Below are 23,844 nucleotides of genomic sequence, written 5' to 3'. Positions count from 1 at the left end.
AGATGCGACTAGTTCCAAGGAAATACGGCGGCCATCTTGGAAAAGTACTTGGACCATAGTATTACATGCCGGTCCACTAAACAAACCTTTGGTTTGTGGAATCGAACAGTCAAGTTTTTCAAAAGTATGAATTTATAAGTAAGGAACTCCATTTATGTGGTAATGTAAATTACAGACCCGTCTTGAGTAGGATTAAAGGCATAATATTGTGTTCAGTTCATTAGTACTGTTAGTGTATCATCGACCTTCTGTTGGGTATATTGCACGAGTATACAGCTATTTTAGGACTAAAAGACTGTAAGTCCTCATATAGACTAGTCTGATAAGTTACATAGCGCCCCTATGTATAGATTTCAAGCCTATGGGCCCATAGCGGGCTGGGTGTAGTAGAGAAATAGTATTTAGGGGTAACAATATTAAATCCCCTCAAAATAGAACAGCGTGGCAATCTATCAAAGACATTGGTGGCAGTTCAAAATAAAAATATAGATGGAAGAAAAGGTAAGAGAAAGTTAATTAATTGAAAATTGAGGACACAGGAATCAGCATATCCTCATATATACATCCTAGCAAAATCTTGTATATGATCTTTCATCAGGAAAACAGTGCATTCATAGAAGAAACATATATGTACTTCATGTCACCATGAAATTTATCACATGTAGAAAACACAAAGATTGCAGTTGAATTTCATAATATACAGAGACATATGACAGATAAAATTAATCCTTGAGGAAGACATAAAGGTCCCTGTCTGTGTTAAGCCCTAAGTCTACTGCACGCAATTTGATTAGCCATTGTGATTCTAATTTACGGAGGGCAAGAGTGTTATCTCCTCCTCTTGGGTCAGGTTTGATCATATCAATGCCATGAAAACGGATGCCCAATACCTCCAGTTCCAAATGCTCCTTGTTGTAGTGTGCTGTTAGTGGGTATCTGGCATCGTTATTGCGGATAGCTCTAATGTGTTCCTGCAGTCTTTCCTTGAGGGGACGGATGGTACTCCCCACATAGATCAACCCGCAGTGGCATATGATGCAGTAGACTACCAACTTTGAATTACAGTTGATAAAGTGCCTGATTTTGTGGGTTCGTTTGGTATTGTAAGAGAATGTCTTTTTCTTGTCCATGGCAAATTGACATATATTGCACATGGTGCATTTGTAGAAACCACAGGGTCTAATGGGCATCCATTTGTTAATGCTAGTTAGTACGTGGTTATTAGGTGTAGGGTTCCTAATGTTAGACGGACTAAGCCAGTTTCTGAGTGTTTTGCCCTTTTTGTAGACAATGCGTGGTTTATTTCCAATGTGTTTGTCCAGATCTTTGTCTAGTTGTAGAAGATGCCAGTGCTTTTTGAACACATTAAAGATCTTGGAACTATTCGCATTGTATTTGGTTATAATGGCAAGCTTTTTATCTGCACCTTGTTTACGCTCCTTAGGTTTTCTTTTCAGAGTTGACTCCCTAGAGATCTTATGTATCTTTTCCTGTGCCTTATTGAGAAGTTGATTGTCATATCCTCTTGTCAAAAATCTTTTCTTTAGGATCTCTAGTTCCGCCACAAATATATCATCTGTACTACAAATGCGTCGTAGTCTGGTCATTTCGCTATCTCAATGAGAATGAGTATAATCTTAAATTCACCCATGAATACAGTGATAACAGCATCCCATTTCTAGATGTCACCCTATTTATCTCTAACAACAAAATTGAATCCAAACTGTTCAGGAAGAGCACCTCCTGTAACTCGGTCTTACACGCCAGCAGTGCCCACCCAAATTCCCAGATTGGGGCCATTCCATACGGCGAAATGACCAGACTACGACGCAATTGTAGTACAGATGATATATTTGTGGCGGAACTAGAGATCCTAAAGAAAAGATTTTTGACAAGAGGATATGACAATCAACTTCTCAATAAGGCACAGGAAAAGATACATAAGATCTCTAGGGAGTCAACTCTGAAAAGAAAACCTAAGGAGCGTAAACAAGGTGCAGATAAAAAGCTTGCCATTATAACCAAATACAATGCGAATAGTTCCAAGATCTTTAATGTGTTCAAAAAGCACTGGCATCTTCTACAACTAGACAAAGATCTGGACAAACACATTGGAAATAAACCACGCATTGTCTACAAAAAGGGCAAAACACTCAGAAACTGGCTTAGTCCGTCTAACATTAGGAACCCTACACCTAATAACCACGTACTAACTAGCATTAACAAATGGATGCCCATTAGACCCTGTGGTTTCTACAAATGCACCATGTGCAATATATGTCAATTTGCCATGGACAAGAAAAAGACATTCTCTTACAATACCAAACGAACCCACAAAATCAGGCACTTTATCAACTGTAATTCAAAGTTGGTAGTCTACTGCATCATATGCCACTGCGGGTTGATCTATGTGGGGAGTACCATCCGTCCCCTCAAGGAAAGACTGCAGGAACACATTAGAGCTATCCGCAATAACGATGCCAGATACCCACTAGCAGCACACTACAACAAGGAGCATTTGGAACTGGAGGTATTGGGCATCCGTTTTCATGGCATTGATATGATCAAACCTGACCCAAGAGGAGGAGATAACACTCTTGCCCTCCGTAAATTAGAATCACAATGGCTAATCAAATTGCGTGCAGTAGACCTAGGGCTTAACACAGACAGGGACCTTTATGTCTTCCTCAAGGATTAATTTTATCTGTCATATGTCTCTGTATATTATGAAATTCAACTGCAATCTTTGTGTTTTCTACATGTGATAAATTTCATGGTGACATGAAGTACATATATGTTTCTTCTATGAATGCACTGTTTTCCTGATGAAAGATCATATACAAGATTTTGCTAGGATGTATATATGAGGATATGCTGATTCCTGTGTCCTCAATTTTCAATTAATTAACTTTCTCTTACCTTTTCTTCCATCTATATTTTTATTTTGAACTGCCACCAATGTCTTTGATAGATTGCCACGCTGTTCTATTTTGAGGGGATTTAATATTGTTACCCCTAAATACTATTTCTCTACTACACCCAGCCCGCTATGGGCCCATAGGCTTGAAATCTATACATAGGGGCGCTATGTAACTTATCAGACTAGTCTATATGAGGACTTACAGTCTTTTAGTCCTAAAATAGCTGTATACTCGTGAAATATACCCAACAGAAGGTCGATGATACACTAACAGTACTAATGAACTGAACACAATATTATGCCTTTAATCCTACTCAAGACGGGTCTGTAATTTACATTACCACATAAATGGAGTTCCTTACTTATAAATTCATACTTTTGAAAAACTTGACTGTTCGATTCCACAAACCAAAGGTTTGTTTAGTGGACCGGCATGTAATACTATGGTCCAAGTACTTTTCCAAGATGGCCGCCGTATTTCCTTGGAACTAGTCGCATCTCATAGGATGGTCGCTTGCTACTGTTTTCCCGCGGTAACTCCCTCCCGGCGTCCCTTTAAATAATGAACGCGGGATCGCGTCAACTTCAGTGCCTTGCAGTGGAGACTCGGCGCCCGGAAACAACATTAATAAGGTAAATGAGAGAGCTCTTATATGTGTGGCACTCTGCCAGACATGCGCCACCTTCTATTTGTTTGACTCGGACAGTTAGTCGTTTGTCCGTTTTTTTCCTTTTATTTTGTCCACGTCAGTCTAACATGCTACGGGCAACCACTTGGTGCCTGGAATGTACCGGAACACGGATAGGGCTGTGTGCGCATAGCATTTTATGTATATGGGGTTTAATTAAGAGCACACAGATATTCCCATTTGCCCATCTGTACTTTTACTCTTTGGGGCAGATCAACTATATCACTAAGTTTGATCTGCCTGTGTGTTTTCTTTGGGTTTCTTCCCACTGAATCCCTCGTGGCTAGCCAGGAACAAGTCGTGTGGTGCACACAGTGCATTTAAACGTTTGTGGTGTGCTTTACCTCGTGCCACTGGTTCCGTAAGGTTCAATATTAACTACGACCCCATTTGGAAATGTACACTGGGCTTCTCCCCAACAGATCACTTATTGAAACGCAGACATGCAGGGCATATAGACTCTGGATACATCAGCCCTTCTTTTATTTGTTTTTTCCAGACTTATCAAGGTCTTCAAGAATCTCTCACTCAACGAGATAGGACTTATCTCCACGCAGCGAGACGCACCCCCATAACAAGTGAGTGACTAGTCCAAAACCAAATCTCTCTTTTGGAATTTCTCCAACTTTCGCAATTCCTTGGATATGCTACAAGGAATTACAAACACAGAACTATTGTTCCCACTGTAGGATGATTGTCTCTTGGAGCTAGATTAATATCTTGTATTCATAAGGAGCACAGTACAACTGGCTTGATTTATGTGTTAACACACCTATACATTTTTCTTGTGTGTTTCCTCTGCTGCACCTAGGACTAAAACTAATGTGTCCATTTTTTGTTTAAATTATAGGACTAATCTAAATCATCTCTGTTCGTTCAATGCTCCATGAGGGACGAAACAAGACCAATGTTACTTAGAGGGAATCTACTTTCTGAAAAGCTCGCTGTGACCAAGACATCCAATAGGTAGGGTTAGTCTCCTTAAATTAGGCTACAATCTTGCTTATATTTGAAACATCTTGATCCCAATAGTTGTATAACATATGCTGTACTCCATCCCCATTAGGTTTCGTATAAAACGCTTCATACCCATATCTTTTTGAATTATAAACCAGTCCGATGCCAGAGCAGCATAAGACCAGAGCAGCATAAGACCAGAACAAGATAGGTAGGTCTTTGTCTCATTACAGTTGCATCTTGTGTATTCAAATCCCAACATTTTTTGCAAAATACTGTGTTATCTAATCTTGAACATGGTTAAGTGAAAAGTGAAAAAGTAACAAAATCTGGATACTACTCAGACATTAGACAATTTCAATATACTGGAGCTAAGAAGCCTTTAATATACCAAATCTACACATGCAGTATTATGAGACTACAGCCTCGTAGCTTGAAACTATATGTATATAATTTCTTTAGCCTGCCTTGATGTGTTTGTGATGTCTTTACCGGCAGTATCTGACACTTCCTTATCTCTTTGTGATCAGCCCACAGGCAACATGTTAATGTCCCTGTTTTTAGTGGTTTTCTAGGGATGTCAATATGAATGTATATATACAGGATTATATGCATGAGACCATGTAAATAGACCAAGTGTATTTATCTAGGGATATTGTATATATTTAGTGTATATATATTTTATGAGATATACTTATTGCAACTTTTATGTTTCCAGCCTTGAAAAAGCCTTGGAGAGGGCGAAACACGTGTCGGCAGTGTAAAGCTGGGAATCATTTAACCTATTTGAATAATAAAGAACTTTAAGTACAAGATCTGGTTTTGGATCCATATTTTACATTGACATCGAACCATTGAATAATGTTGGTGCAAGAACCTTGGAAATGACTACATTCATGTTCATAGATTAATGGACTGTTAAGAGGGTGCTTGTGCAATTTGGTTTTCTCTCTTGATCCTAATATCTCATTATCTGAAAAAGAACTTGAAGTTCAAGAGTCACTGGAGTTTTGGCCAGAAGCCGTCACACATTTAGTGTATGTAGAAGCCATTTTGAAGACCTTGTTGATCATATTTACTACGTTTTATTAATCATACTGCTTCAAAGAAGAAGAAGCAATGATCACATGTACTTGCTGCTATAAACGTTTGGGGTCCTGTGTTCCGAAACCACCATCACCACGGGGATGTCGAATTCTCGATAGTAGGAGCTTTTCGACACAACAATGCCATGTAAATTGTTTCTTTCCCTTTTCCAAACCTGCCCCTCTTTACTCTTCCCCTTTTTTCGCCTCCGTTGCATAAGGAACAAGACAAATTGGAAACAATTACTACATTATGCAGGACTCTTCAAATTACATCTTTTAATTGACTTACAATCACCTTCAAGAACATTCCAAAATGTATTCACTAGAGAAATAAGGCTAAGTCTCACATACACCAAGATGGCAGCCCCGGTTAGGATATAGAACGTCCTCTCGCTTACTCGTCACTGACACAAAAGATGGATTTCAAACTACCTAAAAGAAAGGCGCATTAGTACCATGCCAACATACTCACTCAAGGACAGACTGCAGCAAGGGATTTGATCCAGGACCGGATAGGGGCCTGCCCAATTTAAGGGCTCGACACAACTGGGACTTATTTATGAGCCCATTGCAACACTTTTGCGCCACAGTTGCGTCACTTTTTGTGACACAGCAATGGCGTAAACAATGCACCACGTTGCAGCATATTTACAAGGTGACGGATCTAGGCACAGATCTCTGTACAGGGGTGAATGTATGACATTGTTCCACATTCTGTCCATCAATTGTTCTTTTTGCATTTGTCACCCTGAGTGGGACGGGTATGCCCAGACGCGGGTCCCGTGCTCTCCATGCCACTGGAGTCAAGCTATCCTAGCTGATGAGGGCTGAAAACCCGAAACCGGTCCTAGGATGCTTGTTTCCAGTCCAGGGAGGACCTGACCTGGCAATTCGGGCTAGACGTTCCCATTGGGCGCATGTCCAAGACTGCTTTGCATATGGCTGGGTCCAAACTGGAATGGCAGGGTGAGCAAAGAAATGATGGATTTAGACCCAGATCTATGTACTGGGGTGAATGTATGACATTGTTCTGCATTCTGTCCATCAATTGTTCTTTTTTGTTTTTTTTTTACCTTGTAAAGCCCTGCGCCATATTATACCTGCGTCAGGTATAATGTATGCAAGGTGTGCGTTCCCAAAAAACAAAGCCTCATAGGAGTGGCGCAATGAAATCAATCAGATTTCCCTGCATCACTTCTAGGACACTACTGCGTCAAAACCTTACGTCTGCCTCATGGCAAGTGTAAGGATGACGAGGGGCTTGAAGGATAGGCCTACCAACCGTATTGCTGGAGTTGCGTCATGCTTGCAACTACTCTAGCAATGCATGTCTTTTTCGCCCACAGATGCATCAGGAATCCTGGTGTATCTGTCACTCCTTGCAACATGGAGCGCTATACAGTAAATACGGCGCATCCATCGTTTCGCAGGGAGGTCGCAGTGAAAACGGTCACATTGCTGTTTTCACACCGTGATGCGACAGTTTTCATAAATAAGCCCCAATTGTGTTTAAAACATGCTTTACTACTCCAAGTGTGCTTGAATTGTTACATTGCAAATCTATCGGGGCACTCCACATTACCCAGGTGCACTCCAACACCAATGAGTGCTTGGCATTTCATCACAACTAGAATCATTACATTGCAAATCTTTTGGGGCATTTCTTTTTACCAGGGTGCAGCCCGACACCAAGGAGTGCTCTGCATTTCATCACTCAGCATCCCCCACTGAGACAAACTGGGCTCTGGTGCCCGACACGCTCGGGGTTTTCTTATAGTGAACCAGAACCGGGATAGGGTAGCGCATTGTGTGCCTCTCTGTACCCGGGTGCCCTCTAGTACATCGAAGTGTACAGTATTACACTCCGTAGCTATTCCTGCCATTAAAAGCATGATTAGATAGTCTAGAGGTTGCAAGTGATTAAACAACTGGTAATATGTGAAAGGCATCACTTCACTGTATCCATGTGCACTCCATTAATTTGAAGCGCAACATATCAGATTCCCTAGCTTTCCCATTATAATATGAACGCTTGAAGCAACCAATACTGTATGGATGAGTCTGTAGCACACAGTACTTGGAATCAGGACTGCTTTCTGAATATACTCCAATGCTGTTTACCTGAATGGATTATGTATCGCAAGAGCAACCTTTTAACAACTGTATAATAATAATAATAATAATATAGAGCTTATAGAGCGCTCAGTAACGCCATCACGGCGTGTCCCCGCGCTGAAGCTGTCATAGGAAACAGCAGACAATATATATATATATATGTGTCTTATAACCTGATAAATATGTGCCATCTTTTTAAGTCATGTACTAAATGCCCCATTTGATAAGTAAGTTCTACTCTATAGTTATGCAATTATGCAACCCATGCCTCTATATAAAATGTATCACTCACTTACTATCCATTAAGATGTATCTGCTTTCTGATTCCCTAAGGATTCCTCCCTAATCTTTAACATGTACGTCTCATATAATGCATTTGGAACAGGCGAGCAGGTTGTCGTATATTGTAATAACCCCGTCCTTTGGCACATGACATTATTGTGGATATGAACCAACTGTCAAGGCATTAGAGGTTATTAATGACAGCAAAATTATACATCAATTGGGAAATGTAATGAGATACTCAGACTATGAGTTTTCCTGATCTGATTAGGACAAAATGGATTTCTGTTTAGGTATACTTAGTCCAAGGCAGACACTAAGAAGACATGACTGGATTTGTTATATTCTGAGCTACGTTATCATTACTATGATAATAAATTGGCAAGCTATCATGCCTTGATCTGTTATCCGCACACATTAAGTACTAAGTGAAAAACTTTGATCTAAACATTAATACACACTATTGTGATTATGTTCTATCACAGCATGAGATTCTGTTTCCTTTCTTCTTTCCCTTCTCTCAAACCCCCCGCTGGGAATCACCAATGATCACCAAATGTGCTGTATTACAGGAGAATTGGAATGAGCAGTTCACTTTAGTGTCTGCAGAAGGAAAAACTGGTGCTCCATCACCTCACACCGTGGTGATGGTTGTTTTGGAACACAGGACCCCAAACCTTAGCCACCTTTGATCTTTTCTCAGTTGCAGCCTTGAGAAAGCCCCAGGCATATCAGCCACAAGGGATGAAACAAATGTCAGCTGTTCCATATGTCATACTGTACACCAAATGGCATATTTCACCCATACCAGAACAAGGAATGACTTACCCTAAACAAAGGAGCACATGTCAAACAATGAATGGATGCCAATTTGATTGATTTTGAAAGGGAGGAGACCCCTATTCTGGTTTCAAATTGTTTGTTATTAGGGTAAAAAGGGTCCGAGCCCCATTGGAGTGTTCACCCCCAACAAACTTTGGGTATTTCATTAGACAGAAAGAGGGTGCTGGACCTTACATATTACTATCCTGACCATGTTGCTATAATTTACATCTGGCTGCTGTTGGTGCTTCTCGCTGAACATTTAGCATCCCCATTGAAAAACATACGTGTCAAAACCATTGTACGTGCCATCTATCAAACCTCAGTAATCCATGGCTAATGTATAACCATTGATTTCAGGGGAAATAATAACAGAATATGTCCATCACAGTCTTAGTTCTACCAGGCGTAGAAATCAGATACCCATTTTAAACATATCTTTCAGTCAGCACTTTCTGATGATAGATGCTGTTACCTTAAAAATAAGAACTTTTTATTTTACAAGGTCAACAGTTTTGAACTTGTGCGTAAGTGACTTTAATATTACTTAATATAACCTTTCAAAAATGCTGAGGTAGTTCTTGAGTATCTGTTCTTTTGAATTACCTATTGACATGGAGTAATGTAAATACCCTGGTTCAGACAAAGGGCCACTGTAGAGAAGAAGACCACCAGGAGCCTCCGTGATAAACTCCAAGGAAAGGCGACTCTCAGTGCAAGGGCGCAGGGGCGGAAACCAGGCAAATCCATTGCCATGAAAGCTGTGCATAGTCTGTTGACAGTCTGGTCCATGGAGCTGAGGAGAACACTGACACCTGAGGAGAGAAGATTACAGGGACAATCAGGAAAAGTACATGGCAAAATATTTAAAAAAGAGTAAAGTTACCTGTGTCTAAAAAAACAATTAGGCATAAGCAGTGTCATTGTATTATATATGGAACCACCATGAAAAATGAGAATGCTGGTCAATGAAATAAACCAACCCTTAACAGATTGTGCTTCTGTCTGCATAAGGAGGTGCTAAGAATATAAGGTTTAGGTGTAGTACACATGCTAGTTGTTTCTTTAATATGTACAAGCTGCTAATTTCCTAAATTCATGCAGGTTATGAAGATCTTTACAAAAATAAAACACCCATGCACATGATATAATTACTGGAGGAATAGTGTTTCTTAATAGTAAAGAAAAGAGTCCTTAAAAAACAAAATGTCAGAAATAATTTGAGGAAGGTTATATGGGGGGGGGGGACCATGAGTAAATTGATGGATTTATTTATCAGTGTGGGTTTATGCCTGTCTTGGTATACATGTGTGTACGTGGCTGCTTTTGAGAGACACACAATGCTCATACGGCAATTGACGCCTAAGATCCAAGGCCAGCAGGGAAATAGTCTTATTGATTGACAATAATTACATGCCACAGAAGCTGGAATATTGAAATGTGTAAAATAATCTCTAGATCATATTGTGGCATATTTACCTAATTAGAATAGTGGAAAAAAGACAAAATCCATAAATGGTCTACTAATTGGTAAGATCTGGATAGTTTCCTAATAAGAGTCCATATGCAAACAGGAACATTTCTGTATGACCATAACCAAACAAGGGAGAAAAATGTGCACATTTCTGACACCAAATAACATGACAAGAAAAATCCCAGCCTTTGCCAAAATATGTAGTGAAGATAGAAATCCCACTTTCATCTAGTCTGGTTGTAAATACGTTGATCGAAAATCCAAAATGTCAATGGTTGTCTGTAGAAGAGAGACACTTGGCTCACAGACTGCCCAACCAAGCATTCCAATGTGGTAAACTGGTTTTAATAAGGAAATCCTTGGCCTGCTTATTAGTTTGGCCAAGCAGCAATGCATCCTGCAAATAAAAGGCATTATGTGTAATAAATCAACCAAACAATACTAACATCTAAGAAATAAAACCCTTAAAGTCTGCAGCAAAGTTTATGTAAAAAGATAGAAAGTGTAATAAGGAAAAATCAAAGACACAAAGATTATCAGACAAGGTTAGGCCAAATGAAAAAAAAAAGTCACATTGAAAACAAATGTGAGAGGGTGCTACATTTAAAGTCAGTGCCAAGTGGCAACTATACCCAAACTTGTCTAGTTTAAGATCTATATGCTGAGGACTTGATGAACAGTTTTTGCAGAAAAAACATCTCCGAACAGGACAAGATGGTGCAGTTATCTGACAAGGACTTTCCTTGACAAATGGATAATCCTACCTTAGTCCTGTCATCTGGAACCAGTTACAATTGAGCTTTTGCCCAGCAAATCTAGTAAATCTCGCCCAGAACAAAATCTCCAAAGCAAAATAACCCTCTTGAAAAGTATGTTAAGCTGGCGTACTCTGGGGTGGAATTAGGAGTTCCAGTTCTCTTGAAATTAGTTATAGGAGCCTCCCCATAACCGGTAAATGTCTACCACTGTCACTTTGGAATCTCTCTATTAACTGGTAAATTCTAAATGTGTCCTTAGTCTCCAATAGCCCAACACTTTCTCAAACCTCACACCTCCCAGAGTAATTTTATGAAAATGGGCACACAAAACCGGTTTGCCCTTCTGCTCAACAGCATTGGATGTACCAAATGAGAGCTTATAGCTACAGAGTTTCCTCCTGCCATTCAACTTCCCCCGCCAATAATCAATTTCACCTAAACAACTTTAAAGTGATTCCACTAGCATCTGTTGGTACTATACCAAGATGTGAACAAGAGAAGCCCCCTAACAACATATTTTTAGTTTGGGAAATAGGGTAAATTACACAACAATCAGCAAAAAATATTCCTGTTTAACTTGTGCCTCTTCACACTCTGAATTAATCAGACAAGTAATTATTGACCCAAAATTATTTCAAATATATGCATTAAAATGTAATAATTTGTATACCTTTTTCTCAAGTTCAATATAAAGTGTAAGGTGTTAAATGTTTCATCACATAATACTACCAAATTCATCTTATAAACTGCATTATTACATAATACTACCAAATTCATCTTATAAACTGCATTATTACATAATAGTACCAAATTCATCATATCTTCCGAACAACAATCCAAAACATTTTAGCAACATGACTCCATCATCACAAACCCGACTAACCTCATACACTTCCAATACATACAATTCATTCAACTTCAAACAGACACACACAGTCCCCAAATCAAGTCCTTCACAACACAGCCCAGAGGTAGTTATTCCTTCCTCTATGGCTGTTGGGTCACAGCTGAGGGACTGCACAGATGATCACAGCCAATGCACGTGCCGGTGAAGATATCAATTTCCATCCCCCTTCTTAGGGCCTAAGACAAGTTATTCTTTGTTTCAAAATGAGTATAGGGTTTATTTTCCTCTCTGAGCTGCAAATGCCTTGAAACTGCCACAGTACAGAACAGTGAGTACACAACTCTGCTGCTGACCGACAGTCATATTTAACTATGTGCCATTAGAAGATCCATAGATCCATAGGAGGTTCTAGTTCTGGAAAAAATAAGGTTTGCAACCATCCAACCCCTACCCTTTAAGTCTCCTCACCACAGTACATATATGATTTTTACAATTTGCAGATCAGAATTTTCCTGGTGTGTCCTCACTCAAGTGTCTTTTCCCTGCTACATACATATAAAACGTCTTGTAGCTACTTTGAACTGCTGCTCAAACTACCCTTCTCACAACATATGAACTAACCCTTTGGCGATGAAGCAGCAGGAAAAGTATATATAAACAAAGGAAGGAGTATCACCACTGGACCTGACAGGTCCTAATGGAGTGTGGGGAAAGGGGATGTTAAAAAAAAATAGTTATTTTGTTAGAAGACCCCTCACTCACCAACCTGGTTGGTGACATGCTTCATCATCGAGGTCCCACCCGGACAGCCGAGTGCCATCCGGGTGTGCTGCGACACCTGATTACAGTGGAGCGGGTAATTTTTGTTGAGTGTGGTGTGAAAATAGTGAGTTAAAAATTGGCCATGTATAACTTCGAAGAAAAAACTTTATTCTGAAGCTACTGGACAATGTTAAAAACAATACTTTGATACTTGAGTTGGTTAGATTGACCGACAGTATCTATGTGGGTGTAATAAGGTCTACATGTTTCAACCTGTAGAGGAAATTGCCAGGTTTTCTTCAGGACCAAGTGAAGGGAGACCTGGGCGGTATACACACGCTAAGGTGTATCCAACCCTCGGCCCCTGTGACCTAACTGCGTACTTCCAGTCAGGTGCCCTTGCGTCCAAAGTTTGGAGAAAGGACAAAATAAAACCTGTGGAAACAAAAGTACAATCACAAACATACAAGATACATGCCTGCAACGTAGTTTCTCCGTGGTTAGGTGCTCCATGTTTTCCCCATCATGCGTGCAGCTAGAGCGAATACAATGCATACTGTACTGGTGGTGGCTATAATGCTAGCGTGAGCAAGCAGAGTGCTCTAGGTGTGCACTGTAGCTATCATGTAGAGTGCTCAAATATGCACTAGAGCAATCCTGTAATAAACGATTATACAGGAGAATAGGAAACCATGCTGTGGGTTCCATAACACTGCAGTGTCATTCACACTCACTCTGTACCAATTTAAGTGCGCCGGTTAGTATACAGTTAATACACCACTTACATTCAAATTTAAGAAGTGGTTTTTCTCGCTCATGTCCCATCTGTGAGCTAAATAAAATGCATGCATGTAATCTGATCAGGAAATCGGTAGATAAGGTAGCGTTAGCTATGGGAGGGTAAATCAAGGGAGGGCATTGCGTACTCGGTTATCGAGTGATTAGTGCCTCATAGGAGTCTGGGTCAGACTGCTACTTCTGAAACACTATCTGTTTGTAAAGGAAAGAAAAGGGCATTGTGTTTCCCCGGGTTCGGGAAAAGTAGCGCAATATGAAGGAAAACGGAAAATACCATCGCCGAAGCTAAGTCTCCCGCTTGTCAACTGCCGCTCAATTACTCACTGTGACCGGAAAATAGGAAAATCCATTATGCCGACGCCGACCTCAGCTCCCCGTGGGTGGAGAAGCTGACCAAACCCAATACTAAATGGAGGTCTCTTCCGGGTGGGGCGTGGTCGCGTTATCATGTGGTCACGTGATGAGCGCGGAGACGTCATGGTGTAACTATGGAAACCTCTGTAAACAAAGGAGGAGTAGTGCCTAAGGCTGCTTAAAAGATAGATGGATCGGTTGCAGTGGGGATTATGGTGCAAAAGAAAGGCGTCCTTAATGATTTAAGTGGCACCTTTCAGCACAGTGTAAGCGAAGTAGTATGCTGAGTGTCAGCATATAAGAAAAGAATACAGTGTTATAATAAAAATTCAACATGAATAAGTCAAATGTGGAGTCAATAATTGGACCAAAGGAGGACCAAAAGGGGGTGTATTCCTGAACAGATGGTTCAAAGGGTTATGTCAAGGATTACCTCTGTGTCTGAACCTGCTGGAGAGTGTTATACGTATACTCAATTGTCCCATATATTACATAAGTGGTATGTGAAGAGTTATATTCAATTTCACAATAAAGTATATATGGGTGTTGGGTTCAGGGATCTTGTGGTCATTATACATGTTACAGTGTGCAAGAGAATAGCTGTAGTCTCATCGTTAAAGGACTGAATTCCAGGGAATATTGTCATTTAATCCTACTTTGCTAGTTGAAAGTCTGTAAATCCAACGTTGTTCTTTCTCAAAAAAATGTTGTTGTATCCTAGGCCCAGTCTTAATTTGTTCAATGACTGTCCATTTTATGTAATTGGTGGTGTGATTTTCTCTAGGAAATGTTCGGTCAGTTTCGTCACGGACTTTCTGCATCTGATTGTGCTGCGATGTTCGCAGATCCTTTGCTTTATTTTTCTGCAGGTCATGCCCACGTAGGGAAGATTGCAAGAACACTTGATTAGATATACCACATTGGTACTGTTGCAATTAGTGTGGACCAGTTGGTTCCACTCTTTCCCTGGTTCTAATGACAGTGTTTTTGTGTTGCTAGTTAAAAGGCATACGCTGCAATTGCCACACTGGTAGTGACCCACCACATTTAGAAGCCCCCATGCCATGGTGATTGATTGTGTCATCTTTTGGGAGGTATTTCTGGGGCGTGTATACACAAGGGAATCCTTTAGGCTACGTGATCTCTTGAAAGAAAAAAGCGTTTTTTTCCAATGTAAATTTCCTGTATTAAGGATAGACCAATCTTTGTTGATAGATCTTGTCATAAGGTTTGATGCAGTGTTGTAGGTGGTCACACATGTCTGGGGTATATTCTTCTCTAAACGTATTTTATCTTCAAGAAGTGCTTCCCTGGGTTGATTTCGTGCTCTCTTTTGGCATTTATTGAGGATCTGTTTTGGATAGCCTCTAGTAGTAAGTTTTTCAGTGAGAGTTGCTGCCTGGGTATGATAGTCTGTGACTTTGCTACAATTCAGGCGTAGTCTCAAGTACTGACCATAGGGAAGGTTCTCCCTCAGTGGTCTGGGGTGGAAGCTTTCAAACCTGAGTAGGTTGTTTTTGGCACTAGGTTTGTGGTAGGTATTAGTCTCTAGGTGACCATTCTCGTTCGTGATAGTAATGTCCAGGAAAATCATTTTGTCTGGGTCAACGGTGTTTGTGAACCTCAGATTTTGGTCACAGGTATTGATCCATTTGGTGAAGTCTATGAGTATATCGAGCGGTCCCTGACAGATGTCAAGGACATCGTCTATATACCTTTTCCAGAAAACAATGTATGTGGAGAATGGATTTTGGCAGTTCAGTAAAAGTACCGACTGGATGTTTTGAATGCATGTGGTGGTAAAGAGGCACTTGAATCAAACTCAAACTTCCAATTTTAACAATGTAGGAGCCTCTGTAGTATCCGAGTCATTATAGAGATCAATGTATTTATCCCTGCACTGACCCTCAAACCCCCACCACCCTGGGGATCCATTATATGTACAAATACCATATCATACCATCAGTTTTCATGGTGCAACATCTCAGACTATTATCCTTTTGAGCATTTCACTGACAGGAGCAGACACTCCCAAGACCCTTCAACAAGCCAGTACAATACCTTAAGGGTTCAATCAAGTTATATGGTCCAAAGTCCCTCTTTCAGTGTATCATACAGGAAGAGGATGGCTTTGCTAGTTGACCTAATGGATTTAATTACCTCCACATTCCCAGGGAGATGTACAACTGTTGATTATCTGATGAGAGAAGCCATTGAGCAGGTACTTTCCCCTCATATGCAGGGTCATTGCACCGATGAGTGCATGGTTCCAGGGAAGGATTACATATGACATACTGCAATATTTCCCACTCCCTATGCTTCTGGCCCAGCATTGTGTCCAGGCCTGGAACGCAAAGGTTTAAAATGGCCAACAGAATTATTTACCAAACCAGCTAGGCTATGCCCAGCTCTGTGAATAAAACCAGGTGCAACATTCCAGCCAGTACATCTGAAACCAGTAAGAAGGTCACTTATGCACGCCAAAGGGAGCCTGGTGAGTTTGAATGCCAGGTTTAACACCCACACAGCTCTGATTGGGGTATAGTGATCAATGATGCAGTAGGGGCAGTGGGACTAAGATCGGGCGGGTGAAGAGTCACTCACTCCAATTAGCATTATCTTTTACTAACTAACCAAGGCCTAGGGGGACTATTTACTACTTTGCTATCGGCCCAAGGCCGTACTTGCTAGGCCACTAGGCTATAAGGTAAAAACTTTGAACTGATGAGACCATGCTTTTTGATGAATAACTGAGGTCAGGGAGTAATAAACTGGGCTAATCATGGATGCATGGTCATTTTGGAAATCTGAAAAGTGGTATGTTAAAGGGGGTGTAAAGATCTATATGGAAATTTGGAAAGTTAAAAATACTTTTAGTATGGGACAACGTCACCAAGACACTGCCTCTAAAGACCTATCCATCTCCCTACACTCCCATTCATTTCAATCTGGCCTTCCCCCCAGCGTTACTTGCGGGTCCCTATGATAAATGAAGGGAGGGTGGATACCCCATGTTATCCAATCTCTTTGAACAGGGAGAATGGCGTTCCTTTGCTGAATGCATAGCCCTTTTTAAGCTGCTGCCCACAGAAGAATATCATTACTTCCAGGTAAAACATTAGCTACAACAACCCCAGGAGCGGCTGGCCGCGACCAGGGACTTGCTCCTAATAAAGAGATTCATGCAATCCAGCACTACAACTAAGGGCTGCATATCATTTGTGTACTCTCTTTTCTAACGGTGGGCCCTCCTTTAGCTCCGCAACACAGATGGTTCTGGTATACCTTGCTAGCCACCCCCATAGGAGAGAAACTGTGGGGTTCCCTATACAAAGACATTGCTAAATATAACCTATCCATGTTTCTGAGAGAAGCTCATTACAAAATTGTGTACGAATGGTATTTACACCCCCAAAAATTACACACTATATTCCCAAATACCTCAGACTAATGTTGATGGGGCTGTGGACTTTTGGGGGACTTGCATCATAAATGGTGCGACTGCCCCTCCATCCAACCCTTTTGGAAAGAAATCCTATCCCAAATCAAACAGATTCTGGGATATCCAATCCCAGATTCCGAAGAACACACTCTTCTGGGGGTGCGGGACCCTAGTCTGAAGAACCAACACAGGGGGACCCCTTCATTATGTGACTATGTTTAGGGGTGGCTAAAATGGCAATAGCCGCAGCCTGGAAGAAACCGGAGGCCCCCCTCCCTTACCCAATGGCATGCCCGTCTGTGGTGAGCTCTGGCCCTTGAACAGATGACGGATATAGTCGAGGACTCATGCAAGAGTTTCGATTACACCTGGAGTCCTTTGGTGGGTTATTTGTTGGAGGGGTTGCCCTTGTTTTCCTGCGGACCCAGATTGCGGGCCCTTCACCTCTTTCAGATATAACAGATCTGGCATCAAAGTTGACCTTCCTTGCAGTTGGGGCCCCAGGGTCCCACGACACATCCCCTGTGATTGGTCCTGCACACCCTTCTGGGTTTGGTGTGGGAGATCCCTTGGGTTCTCTGGGCCCCAGCTGGCACCCGCCCTACGTCCTCCCCAGTCACATTAAATCATTAACACGAGATACCACGGAAATGTTTAATTGTGTTTTTTGTTTCTTTCACAGTTATGTTTATTTTGTTAGCTCTCGAGTAAAGACTGCAGGCGCAATGTGAAACATATCAACTGTATATTTGAAGCGCAGTAATGCTGGGTCTAGAACATCTGGGAAATTCAAAAAAAGTTATGCTGAGAACTTGTGGAAAAGCTGTGTTTTATTTTCAGATATCTGTTTATCTTGGCATAAGAACTGCGCTCAGTTGAGCTACAAATGTTGTGTATCTTTATAAAAACCAATAAAAAGATTTTGACAAAAAAAATGCTTGTGGTATGAGTCAGTTATGCATTCATTATAGAGAACCGTTTTCAGTCTACAGTGACAAGTTTGAAACCTGGTACAGTTGGCGCAGTCATTCATCCTTATGCGGTTGAGGAATGAAGTATTACCTCCTCGTTAGTCTTCCTCGCCACATGAGTAACACGTTGAGCTTCAGCTCCACACTAGAACCCTCCAAAGCAAAAAAGGCAGCCTCCCATGCCTTCCCAATATGGCCGACCCATTACACCCTTGACCTCTATAAGAGGCGGGTTGGCCCAACCCTACAGCCTGTTTTTTCCGTTCTGCGCTGCAGATCCTTCTGTGCGTGTCTTCGGGTAAGTGGTTCCTGCTGTAGCTGGGACTGGGGTCCCTGGTTGGTGGCCCTGCTCTGGCGGGCCCTAGGACTCTGGGGCCTTCCTCCTTCCTTCCCCCGGTGTCTGGTCTGGGCCGGTTAAGCTCTGATTTAGCGAGCGATGGGTTTACAGGAGGCCGGAAAAGGGGGGCTGGCCCTTTTCTGGACCGTCTCCTGTCCCCTCGTCCGTGTGGGCAGTGTGTGTCAGGTCTCTTTCTCTTAGCCCTGTCCTGCTCGCCCTCCTCCCCCCCCCCCCCTTCCGGGCTGTTTGGGCCTCACGGCGGCTTTTGCCCTGTTTTGTAGCCACTATTGGTGGCTGGCCTACTGGTCTTGGGGGTCTTATGGGGGATGGGGGGTGGGGTGCCCGGCGGTCCGTTCTACGGTCCCAGTGCGCTCATCCGCTGCCTTGTTGTATTGGTCGGGGTCCCCTGGGGGCTTCCCTGCAGCCTTTTCTGTCTCTGTCCCGGGGGCTTGTGGTGTGTCCATACCTGTTTTTGCTCCGGCTGTTGCAGGGCTGCGCTACTCCTTGCATGCCTCGGTTGGACACTTTCGGTCCTGGTAGCCGGACTCCTTGCGCTCTGCCTCCGTATGCCTGTTTAGGGTTGACCCGGTGCTGCTCCCCGGGCCAGTGTTGGCCCGTATACTTCCGGGGTCCGCGCGTGGCTGCGGGCTGTCTGGAGCCGTGGTCGGCGGCGCTTGCATCTTGCAATCCTGGTCCCAATTTTGCCTCACGCTCTCCCGTTCCTCAGTCCAGGGGCGTGGGGCGGGTAGTTTTTTGGTGTCCCTGGAGTGACACCGTTCCCTGGTGGGTCTCTTTCTGCCTCTTGGCTCGGCTTCAGTCTGTAGCTTTCAGGGTTTTTTTTGAGTGTTTTTCACACACGCGCGCGATTTTCCCCTTCTCGCACTGCTGGACTTTACGGCGGGTATTGGGTGCGGCTGTGCATAGGTACTGGTTGTGGTGGGAGCCAGCATCCTAGTGGTTACATCTCGGACTCTCTGCCTCATGGTTGCATGTTCTAACCCAGAGTTTCCATAGGTTTGGTTCTTCAGTAGAACTGGACCCATGGGTGTTTTCCCTGGAAAATATTTTATTTTGCATTCTCTAATCAGCTCGGCTTCAGTCTGTCACGGGTTGTCCGAAGGGTAATTTTTACTCTGGGTGACGGCTATTTCTCTGTTTTTGGCAGTTCTGGCCTGCATCGTGGCACGCTATGACTAAGTGGGGCCGGTAATGGGGCTCTTCCTGCTTGTCAGCTCCGGCTTTTGCCTGCTCTCGGTGGTTGAGCGGCTTCGGGCCTGGTTGGTCCCTTGTGGAGAGACGGTCTGGGGTTGCCAGGTGCATAGCGCATTGGTGTTTTGTGCTTTGTCTGTTGGTCTCCCCGTGCGACTTGTTGTTGCATTCTGTCTTCTTTTCTTCCCTGCTGGTCGTTGCTGTCTGGTTTTTAGTGTGCGTGCTCGTGTTTTGGGTTGACGAGGTACTGTGGCCTAGTGGTTAGGGTTACAGAATCTTACCCTGGAGGTCATGTGTTAAAATCCTGATTTTGGGTTCTCGTCGTGAATTAAAGTACTGTTACTTTCTTTAAGGTATGGCGTCAAGTTGCCGTGCTTACCCTGTCTCGTGCACTTCATGACATGTCACTGGGCCCTCTATATCTTTCTTTCTGCCTAGGGCCATACCGCCCTTTTACCTCCTGGTCTCGTCTGTTCTCTGGAGTTACGCAGGTTCGGGCTCAGTTAGTGCCTGGGTGGGGGTCAGCCAGGGCCTAGCAGATATTGAAGGTTTTTTAATGACTTGACTTATGGGTCCCTTTTGGGTGGACTTACGCGTTTCCAGTGGGTGCGTCTTTGTTTGCCATTAATGTGCGTCCTGGTGGTGCTCCTTCTTTTGCCTGTTTGACCGTTAGGCCCAGGGCCTTGGGACCCTGCTGCACGTGGTCTCCTCTGCTCTCAAGCGATTTCGCAGGGTCGGGTCTGGTCGGTTCCTGGATGGGATTCCTGCTGGGTTTGCCAATGTCTGTAGGCTGCTGTGCGTGTGTTCCTGTCCTGGTGTTTTGCATAGCATTTTGGGGTGTCATGGGGCCACGGCTTCCCTTGTTTGCTGTGTTTGCCCCCATCTCCTTCTCCCTTCCGGGCTTTGGGCCTGTGGTCCTTGTGTCGTATGGTCTCCTGTTCCCGCCTGCTCTCCGTTGTTGTGCGGGGTCTGTTCCGGTCGTTCCATTGTTGGACGTCCTCTGGGGGTTACAGGGGCTGTGTCCTGCTGCGTGTCTGTTGGGGGCGGCTGCAGTTGGCACTTTCCGGTCCGTCTCTGGGCTGCTTCGGTGGTCACCTGATGGGCTCTTGCTTCTGTTTTGGCTCCGGGATGTTTCTCCGGGGCCCGGCTTGATGCTGCCTCCTCCTCCTGCTCCCTGTCTCGGCAGGCTGCTCTTGCCCCCCCCTTCCTGGCCGTGCTTCTCCTCTCTTCCTGGGGATCAGGGTTCTGTTTCGGGCCTTCTGTGGTGTCATCCTGTGTGGCACGGTTCCTTGGGTCCTGCCCGCTGCTGGGCCACTCCTCTTCTAGGATGTTGTACTCCCCTGCTCCTGTCCTTAGTGCTGTGGCTCTTTGGTTGGTCTGCTTCCTTTGGGTGGTGTCTGCTGGGTGGGGCCTGGAGTTCGGTCTTAGGCCTTCATGGGGGTCTTGTGGGCTTCCAGCCTTATGCGGTTCGGTGTCATTTGCTGCGGCCTCCTGGGTCGGTTTTGCCTTGTCCTTGCATGGCTTCTCTCATTGGTGTCGGGCTCCCTTCCGGGTGGCCCTTTGTATGGCTGGGGTACGGGTCCCGCCTGTTCTCTCCTTGCTGGTGGGATTTGGGTGCCCTTCATTTTTGTTGTTCGGTTGGGGTGCTGGGTTCCTTTCTGCGCCTTCTTCCGTTCTTCTGGTTCCTTCCGGTCTGGGTAGTTCCCGTCTGGTTCCTCTGCTTCGGCTCGGTTGCCGCCTGGCCTGGTGGGTTTTTGTTTCCATCCTCCCCTCCGGTCATTGGTTTTGGGGTGGTTTGGTGGCTGGTATCAGTCGGACTGTGTCTCTTGCCGCTGTGGCTTCTTGTGTGGCCGCTGTGGTGGGGTGCTCTCTCTTTTCTTCGGTTCCGAAGTCTGGGTTTCAACTTCCTTCTCACTATTGGCTGTCCGTCGGTCGGTCTTGGTGTGTTTGGGGCCTGCTACCTATTCTCTGTTCTGGGGCCTGTTGTTGGCTTTAGCTTCTTGCAGTTTCCTCCCGGTCCTTCTCTGTCCTCTTCTGTCGTTGGTTTTGGGCCTGCTTCTGGCTGGCCTACAGGTCTCGGGGGTCTGGGGTCTCGGCCCTTCAGATGTCTGTTTCCTGGGCTGGTTCTTCCTGCTCGTGGTTGCCTCTCTCTTGGGTGTTTTTTTTCGTTTGTGTTTTAGGGTTTGCCCTCTTTCGTGGGTATCCATTCTGATCCATTGGTTTCTTGTGAGTTTCCATGTAGCCTCTTGCTTTGGTATGTGCTCATTTTGTTAGTCATGTGGCGAGGAAGAATAACGAGGAGGTAATGCCCCGGTTACTTACCGGTAATCTTCATTACTCCGAGTAGTCTTTCTCGCCACATGAGTTCCCATCCCTCCCTCCCTGTCTAGCTATCGGCTCCATGTTTATCCTTGGTAGTTTCAGGCTGAAGGGTTGGGCCGGCCCGCCTCTTATAGAGGTCAAGAGTGTAATGGGTTTGACATATTAGGAAGGGATGGGAGGCATGGGAGGCTGACATTTTTGCTTTGGAGGGTTCTGGTGTGGAACTGAAGCTCACTTTGTTACTCATGTGGCAAGGAAGACTATACTCGGAGTAACCAGGGCATTACTAATTAATGATATCCCCTAGGATTACAATGCCTTGTAGCAGTTCTTACTTGAATGCTTGTATTGAAAATATTATGAAAGCTTTGAAAGAATTGCTAATGGAGGCACCATTGGGCTTTAGTAGAATAGTGTGGCGTATCTGTTGATGTCAAGGGCTGGACCATAGTTGAACTTCAATGCTTTCTTCTAATTGTCTTAAGAATAGATGGCACCCTCTGAAAGATACAATGTTTCCACGCAGCTTTATGTGTAGGAAACAGATGCCTGCAGAGAAACCTTGAAAGTATTGAATGATAGCCATGATGATTTGGGCTATCTTCGCTAATAAGAATATTAAGTGCCACCATCTTGTAGGTGTGGCTAGTTAAGCAGTCTATAGGATGTGCTTTGATGCTGCCTGTGTGGATGGAAAAACAACAGTTGATGGACAGAATGCAGAACAATGTCATACATTCACCCCAGTACAGAGATCTGGGCCTAAATCCATCGTTCTTTTGCACTCCACACCACTCCAGTTCAGACATGGCCATATGCAAATCAGCCCTGACCCTGTGCCTCATGGGAACAGTCCAGCCCGAACTGCCAAGCCATGTCTTTCCTGAACCGAAATCAAGCATCCTAGGACCGGTTTCTGGCTATCAGCCGTCTTCAGCCAGAATAGCTTGACTCCAGTGGTGTGGAGAGCATGGGACTCACGTCTGAGCATACCCATCCATGTCCATGGGACAAGGGGGGCTTCCCGAAAAGTGCAAGAGTTTTGGTGGCGTGTTCACAGGCGAAGATGGTGCCCACAATACAAGAAGAGTACTTGCCGGGCATGTGGAGTGGTGCAATGATATTCTGAAGCTGGCTTTGTGAACAACCTGCCTTGATACTGTTGCACACAACTGCTCATGTTGACTGCCTCACTGGAGAGCGGTAGGCTCTATCGGCCAACCCAGGACCTGGAGCCTCATTTGCAGCCTACAGTGCCAGAACCAGACGGCCTTTCCCCGGGTCACTAAGAGCAAAGTTTCCAGGTGGGTGTGTGGTGGTTTGATAAACGCCCCTAAACCCTGGTGATGATGGCGGTGTGTTTGCTGAAGCTTACGGTCTTTGCGCCATGCTGGGACAAAAAAAAAAGACGGAGGTGGTGCAAATTTGGGAAGGACTAAAGAGAGCAGATCTCAGATGGAATTAATTAAATTATGATGGTCTGAATATGAGAAAGTTGTGTGGAAGTTGTAAATGGCATTTATACCGGATCGATCTACGTCTGTGTACCTAGTGGGGCAGAGGAGATGATGTGCTGACTTCCACGAAGTGTGGACTGGTCTGGGGCGTTGCATCAACTCTGTTTGTACTGTTTGGTACAACAACTGGCTAAAAGGTAGTTTAAAGGTGACATGAGACAGTTGATACAGTGGTTAAGC

General features: G+C 43.8%; 1 protein-coding gene across 1 annotated transcript in view; it reads right to left on the bottom strand.

Moving 5' to 3' along the window:
* Positions 1-23,844, bottom strand: part of LOC147677808 (neural-cadherin-like) — a 684,133-nt gene that overhangs the window by 254,747 nt on the left and 405,542 nt on the right. The window contains exon 23 of the mRNA XM_086945589.1: positions 9,480-9,688. Within this exon, the coding sequence (XP_086801715.1) occupies positions 9,480-9,688 (209 nt within the window). The remainder of the gene's footprint in view (positions 1-9,479; positions 9,689-23,844) is intronic.

The sequence above is a fragment of the Lissotriton vulgaris genome, chromosome 12 (assembly GCF_964263255.1).
Source record: "Lissotriton vulgaris chromosome 12, aLisVul1.2, whole genome shotgun sequence".
NCBI lineage: Eukaryota > Metazoa > Chordata > Amphibia > Caudata > Salamandridae > Lissotriton > Lissotriton vulgaris.
This window is presented reverse-complemented; position numbering and strand designations above follow the sequence as displayed.